We start from the raw sequence: 7046 nt of genomic DNA, 5'->3' as shown, positions 1-7046 counted from the left end.
CAGTCTCCCTGAACCAAAGAACTGGCCATAACTTTTCAGGACACTCTGAAATGCCTCCTCTGGACCGCCTGTGAGTGTGAGTGATCGTGACGCGGGGAGAGGCTCCGCAGCTGCCGCTGCTCGCTGGAGACAGAAATCGCAGAGTGACAGAAGAGAGTCGCCAAACACAACGCTGGTCGTTTTTAACAAAGACAAAGTCGCCGAGGATCAGTAACGTCTCCAGATCAACTCCAAACAACAGAATGAAAAACTTGAAAAATGCTCCGGTGGATGCTTATACTTCATTTCGCTGTCAATCAAAAAGGGACTCAGCCTCAGACAGATCATCCAATCATCATGCAGAAGCCGAGCGTCCGGGCCAGCCCACTGCTCCATAGACCCCCAGAGACGCTGAGCGTCCGATGTGGGGGGCCCAGCATTTATCCAATGGCCGTCTAGTTTCGCTGCAGTGGAACAACCCACTCTATGCTTCCCCGTTGAAGTCAGGAGACGCTCGGCGTCTACACTGTGTAAAGCACTGTGGCGCTGCGGGGATGAATGAGAGGAAGTCGTGTCGGTCACCTGTGATAAGTAGCTGATTCTGAACAAAAGATGAACGTGTTCTAGCGCATATTTAGTCAATGAAATGTTCACACAACAGTACATATTTTACCTCTTATTTTGTTGACATTTTAGGGGAAGCTGAGCTTCCCTTGCAGTCTTAGAGCAATCGCCACTGCTTCCAATTTTATTGAGTTCTAGCTCTATTGAAACGTTTTTAGGTATAGAAAAAAAAATACAGAGATAATAAACAATACTTCGGGTGCAGCATCTGCCTATTGAATGGTATAGATTATAATGTCAGTCACTATTTTGAATAAAAGGAGGAGAGACAATAAATTCCAAGAGTCATTTTTAAATAGAGTTAAAATTCATGAAATTAACCAAGATGTTTTCTCACCTTTCTCTGTTGCCGTGGTAATCTGGTCTGATCGATACCAGCTGATGTTAAAGTCTGTGCTCAATGTCCAAAGACATTCCTCCTTTTTAAATCTCTTGTCTTATAAACAGGTTAGAGCAACCAATCATTTTAACCCAGATCAAAGACATTGATAGCCAATCAAAATACTGCAGATTTACTTTTCACCATATATGTCTATTATAATTAGTTTATAGGGTGATGAGCATGTTTGTTTTTACACAAATCATCTGCTACTTATAGTGAATGAGGAAGTGCACTTTTGGGGAATTATGTCTGAGACAATTCTTAGTTCTTTGAACGTTGAGGGCAGGTGCACACACTGCAGCTGACCTGCAAACTGCGGACCAGCCCCTGTGGCTTAGCCTAAGTAGACAGAATGCAGACTTACAGCCAGGTCAAGCCACCAACAATCTGCTCTCTGCTTTGGTGAGTGTAGGCAGTTTACAGGTACGATACGTCAGGGTTAGAGAATGGTGTTGCCATAGATATATCATGACACAGCCTGGTACCACTGTGCTTCTACAGGAGCGGTCATCAAACCTCTGGCACATTTCACCATGTATTGATAATTGACAGAGAAAAGACAAACGTTTCCAACTTTCCTTCGAGCCCCACAGAATCTCTCCAGAACATCAAAGACTAAAATGAATGATTAACAACATCATTTCAACTCCAGGGACAAATTTAGACCAAAAACATGAAATCAGATAATGTTCTGTCACCAGGGAAAATCAGTGGAAACAGTCAGTAGAATAAAGAAATAATTGATTTGAAAGAAAATCTAAAGGTACTACACGACACTCAAGTTACTGTGTACAACCAAAACTGTTCCTCTCTTTACCAGTGAATAAAATTATAAACTAAGGTGCATGGACTGACAAATAGTAACTGCTCTTTCTGGTATGTGAGAAAATGCATTTTTGTGGGAAGCTTATGTTTGAAGCTGAGTCACTGTGGTGAGACCACATGCATGAGAATGCAGTGGCTCTTGAGGGTTCGTGCAAAGACACTGCACATTAACCACAACCCATCGGGGGCAAGAAAACAAATAAGCACACGAGGCATTCAGTGGTGTGTGATGTGAACAAATGCATCATTTTATTTCTTTATTTATTTTATACCAAAACCACAAAAATGGAAATATAGAAAATGTTCCCACACCAGTTCAAGATATTTAAACTTTGATATATCACTAGTGTGATGTACAAACTATAGAGTTTACATTAAAGGTCATTTCCATCACCTTATATACAATAGATACAAAGAGCCAGGTAGAGAAGTGAATAAAAAGAATAATAGACATCTGACAAATGCCAAATATTATATGTAGCTTTAGATTCTGTGATACATACATCATACATATATATTGCTACACACTAAGTTACTAACCAACCGTCACACCCACACACTTCATAACCACTACTGCCTGTTCACAGCAGAGATAATCAGAGGATCTGAGTTTTTCCCATTTTGTTTGAGATGTGGACTGAAATACGGGAAGATCTCACCGCTGAACGAACACTCGGTGAACGAGAAGATGTGAGACTGAGCCGTCACATCATAGAAGGACACGAGACCTTCCTCGTAATCCACAAACACTCCCACCTTCTGAGGTTTCTCTTTCAGGGGAAGGCAGACGGGCGGAGCTGACAGGGCCGCGTACCGTTTGCCTTCATAATGCACAGTCACCCAGTAACCGTTGTCCGGGTTCAGTGAAAGTTCCCCTTTCCGGTTTGCATCGCCTCTTGCCACACCCAGATCCCACCCGGTCTTGTTGCCGACCTCCACCTCCCAGTATGACTTCCCAGAGGTCAAGCTGTTGATCCCAAGGACGCTGCCATACATGTCAAACCTCCGCGGAGTGTCAGGAACTTTCCGGGTCTTTCCTCCGTCTCTCACTTTCTTCCCATCATCAGAGAGAAAAAGAAATTGATGCGCAGTGGTTGGGTCCAGCTTCACATCCACTGCAGTTGAGTACAAGAGTAGAATAGTAGAATAATAAAAATATCAAATGGGTAATACTACACACATATACTGTATGCTGATGCATTGTACTTCAAACTAATGAAAGCAATCTTTATTTAGGCTCAACTATTCTGCAAAATATTGAAATACTACTTCTTTCTCCATAGTACAAACAAACACGTAATGTTGAAGTTCGACTGGTGAACATCTAGAAATATCTACTTTTGTGAAACAAGGGCTGTGGTCCAACAGTCTTTTTCGCTTAGGAAGGTTCCTAATTTAATTTTTTTTGCTTCTACAAGATAATTGTGATGATTCTATTGAAATTAACTGTTTCTGGTACAAACTTTTTCCTGCTTGTATAAGAAAACAGGTGTAATGTTTGCAGCCAGTTTTCATTTGACACGTTTTTCAGAAAACATGTTATTCTAGGATCTGTAGACTGAGTAATAATAAAAATATTTTTAGGTCAGTTGTGGAAATTTTGATTTTTCTTCTTTTTTTTCAGAGAAAATTTTGTAACAATGACCTTTGATACATGGTATGACAGAACATATCCACTCCACATACAGCACGGAGGCTGCAAAATGTGTTCAGATATAAACGCACCTGCAAACGTGGGGATTCTCATGAGTTCTGCAGAGACACAAATTACATCAAGGTGAGAAACTTTTATCCAGATCTTGATTAAATGAAATAGGAACCCTGACAAATAGAAGGAAGGACTCACCAACAGAGGAGAGCTTTTCCAGGTTCAGGTGAATTTGTTCCATCATGGCTGAAGTTGTAGTTCTCAGGGTGCCGAAGGAGAATGAAGTGTCAACACTTACGTTTTTCCAATCTCTAGATTCGTCCAGAGAGACCTGTGTGTGATTGTTAGGGGGAAATGTCAGGTTGTCAGTTTAAAATCACTTTGATGAATCAGAAATAAAGACAGAATGACAATTGATCAAAAAGTTTTCTATTTGCGTTTTTGTTTTATGTTTAAAAAATGCCAGAATACCTGGGGGCTCACCTGCAAGTCTGGGTTTTTGTCCAACTCATCGATGCTCGTTTTCAGTTTATCAATTTCTCTCTCCAGCCTCTGGACCAGATCTTGTTCTTCTCTCTTTACTTTAAGTCTCCTAAAAGTAACATACGGTACATTAGGCAGTTACTTCAAATAAAATGTCTGACTGTGCTACATTTTTAGCACTGACTGACCTAATCGATCAAAAGTCATCACTGTTTCTGCTCTACACTGTGAGCTACTTAGAACTGACCTCTCCTCCAGAGGCTGAAGGGCTTTCTGCCAAGCATCGTCCACAGCGTCCTTCACCTCGGAGAATACACTGTTGATCTTCAGCCACTCGGCATCCAAGCTAACCTGAAAAGAGTAATGGACAGTGGAGATGCTAAAGAAATAAAAACTATAACTAAAACTAAAACTATAACAAAAAATAAAAAGGGAAAATTTGCTGAACCTTACCTTGCAGCCTTTTACAGATAATCTGACTTCGGCCACCTGCTGTTTCCTGATTTTAATTTTCTGTTGTAACTCAGCCCTCATACGGTCTTGTCTTGCCTTGAATGAAAACACAAAGTACAAGTATTCATGCATTCATGTGGCGTCAGAATAATTGGAAAAACGAGTCTCCAACTGGGAAAATCCATGTTAGTTGGTCACATCGCATTTGCAGAAACTGGGAATTGGGCCTATCCGACGAGCACACGAATGCACCATGTGCCTAAAGCCATACTAGCATCTCTGAGATGAGCTGAACATTAGCATGCTAACATACTGACAATGACCTGGTGATGGTGCCTAGGTACAGTAGATATTGAGACATTTCACTAGAGGAAAAGGCAGAGCATCACGAAAGTCTTCAGTCTTCATCCTCTGGGGACCGCGAGTGTCTTTGCCAGATTTCATGCCAATCCATGCAATAGTTTTTGAGGTATTTCTGTCTGGACCAAAGTGAAAGACCAACCATTGTACCAATGAACCAATAAACTGATCCTATAAAGCCATGCTGCTAGTTTTAAAACAATATTCTGTATTATTAGAAGGGTCGTACCTTTAGTAGAGCCTCCCTCTCTTTCTCCCGTTCTTTCTCTCGTTCTTTCTCTCGTTCTTTCTCTCGTTCTTTCTCCCGTTCTCTCTCTCGTACTCTCTCTCGTTCTTTCTCCCGTTCTTTCTCCTGTTCTTTCTCCCGTTCTTTCTCCCGTTCTCTCTCTCGTACTCTCTCTCGTTCTTTCTCCCGTTCTTTCTCCCGTTCTTTCTCCCGTTCTTTCTCTCGTTCTTTCTCCCGTTCTTTCTCCATCTTGTTCTCCTGTGGACAGACTTAGCATTAATGCTGAACATAATCTTTAAAAAAGTACAGTAGACCTTTTCCCTCAGCAATGGATCTACTGATGAAGTCAAACTAGTCGTACTTACGTGATACACAGGAAGGGTCTGCTGCACCTGCCTCGCATCAGGGGAGAAATCGAGCGCTCGGCGAACTTGAGAGCGCTGAGGAGTCTCAAAGACTGTAGAGAAAGAGCATGGCCACCTTTAAAACAACGCTGCTTTCAGTTGTTTCTATATGTGTATTCTTGTTCTGTTGTCTTTTAATGGGGCTTTTTCCCTCACCCTTGTTATTGTGAGTCCCTCTACTCCACCTGACATTTTCAGCAAGTGCAACAACTCACCAGACATCCAACGGGCGGCCGATGTATCCTCTTCCAGGTTGATTGGTGTCATGAACCCAGGATGGCATCTGTTAAATCCGAAGTGCTCGTTCTCAGGGATCCTCGTTCCCTTCGGTGTGCATCCCATCTTCCCCTGGTGAATTCTCAGGCCCTGGTAGGTCGTCACTTTGGACCAGCCACAGTAGCAAACCTGGAGGCTCATGTCGGATGTGTTGAGTATCTGTAGAAAACATTTGTATATTTTAATGCATCAAACATGTGATATAAAAAAGAATAAATTCAAATTACATCCCCTATTTCACTCCACAAGGGGACACCTGTCATAAAGCTTTATTCCCTGAGAGAGAAATTTTGAGGAGGAATAAAATCCTCATTTGAAAATTTTAATGCTCACAAGTCCACCTTAACTTTTTTTTTTATTTTGCTACTGTTTAAATCTCACCTGGATGTGAAGTACTGAGATAGACGGTACTTAGTCGCCCTCTAGTGGCACTGAGTATATTGTACACTATGCTAAAATACACTATGGACTAATTCCTGATGGACAAAACCTCCAAGAAAACATTGCCATTGCCATTAGCTTTAACTATATAGTAAGTCCAATCAAACAGTAAGACATGGAGACCAGAGAAAAGTGGAGAAAAACAATAGATAACTCTATTATAATTCTTTTTATTAAAACAATCCAGTTCAGATGTTTGACAATGTAAAACATCACTTTAAACCAACCACAAAAATATTTCTCTCCTTTACTGGCGTCACACTATAAGCATAGGTGGATTGACTTTCACTACAGGAAACATGGTTTTCACCAGCAGCAGGAAGGACAGTCTATATTCACACACTGTTCCCTGTATTGTGTTCACACCCTGAGCCCTGCGGTTTCTGGGTTTGCCATATCATTAGTTTGTACTGCAAACAGTATACAACCTGTATGTATGTAGGGTCACACACACACAAATGTTTATTTTTTTGACATAACATCTTGTCAAATAAATATAAACTGACCTCAAATAACTTTTAAAACACGTCTCAAATTGATGTTCGAGGTGCAAAAGTTTTTAAATATAATTTCGTTCGTCATCCGGACATTATTCTGTTCTCATACAGGAACATAAATCACTGAACATATAAGCTGCGTCGTGACCTTTTTTTCTTTCATCGTAACTAGTTATCACAAAGTGTCTTTAAAGTTATAATAACATCAGATCAGACTTCCAGCAGCTTACCTTCCACTCTGCTTCTCCGATGCTCCTCTGAATGAATGATCTTTTCAACCCTGACTTTTCTCCTCTCTTCACTCTCAGCTTTTTCAGTTTCGTTTCATGCAAAACCACCCGCAGGCTTTCTTTTAACTGGCCTTATAGCTTTACATGCAGCACAAAGGCTAATTGCAATCCTTAAAATGTTACGCAACACCAGTCATAGTTTTGGATGACTTGACGTA

At 41.0% G+C, this 7046-nt stretch overlaps 1 protein-coding gene across 1 annotated transcript; it reads right to left on the bottom strand.

Annotated features, from left to right (window-relative positions):
• Positions 1–2025: 2025 nt before the first annotated feature.
• On the bottom strand, positions 2026–6983 carry LOC111661718 (E3 ubiquitin-protein ligase TRIM21). The gene is made up of 10 exons (XM_023415375.2): positions 6829–6983; positions 5600–5819; positions 5346–5437; positions 4984–5238; positions 4395–4490; positions 4189–4292; positions 3942–4050; positions 3657–3789; positions 3536–3562; positions 2026–2925 (listed from the first exon to the last, which is right to left on the bottom strand). Exons 2-10 carry the CDS (start codon positions 5799–5801, stop codon positions 2381–2383), a joined length of 1563 nt encoding a protein of 520 aa, XP_023271143.1. The 5' UTR covers positions 5802–5819; positions 6829–6983; the 3' UTR covers positions 2026–2380.
• Between the last annotated feature and the right edge of the window lie 63 nt (positions 6984–7046).

This window comes from Seriola lalandi, unplaced genomic scaffold, assembly GCF_002814215.2.
Source record: "Seriola lalandi dorsalis isolate HSWRI2012SDOR001 ecotype SW California unplaced genomic scaffold, Sedor1 jcf7180002054549, whole genome shotgun sequence".
Taxonomy (NCBI): domain Eukaryota; kingdom Metazoa; phylum Chordata; class Actinopteri; order Carangiformes; family Carangidae; genus Seriola; species Seriola lalandi.
Note: the sequence above shows the minus strand (reverse complement) of the source record. Positions and strands in the feature narration are given on the sequence as shown.

What these genes read in the sequence shown, in the direction of transcription:
- LOC111661718 (XM_023415375.2), bottom strand. Translation starts at nt 5,801, where the DNA reads ATGAGCCTCCAGGTTTGCTACTGTGGCTGGTCCAAAGTGACGACCTAC. An exon ending in AGAGGGAGGCTCTACTAAAG is followed by an intron (nt 4,491 to 4,983) that starts GTACGACCCTTC and finishes TTTTCATTCAAG; the next exon opens with GCAAGACAAGACCGTATGAG. An exon ending in ACAAAAACCCAGACTTGCAG is followed by an intron (nt 3,790 to 3,941) that starts GTGAGCCCCCAG and finishes AATCACACACAG; the next exon opens with GTCTCTCTGGACGAATCTAG.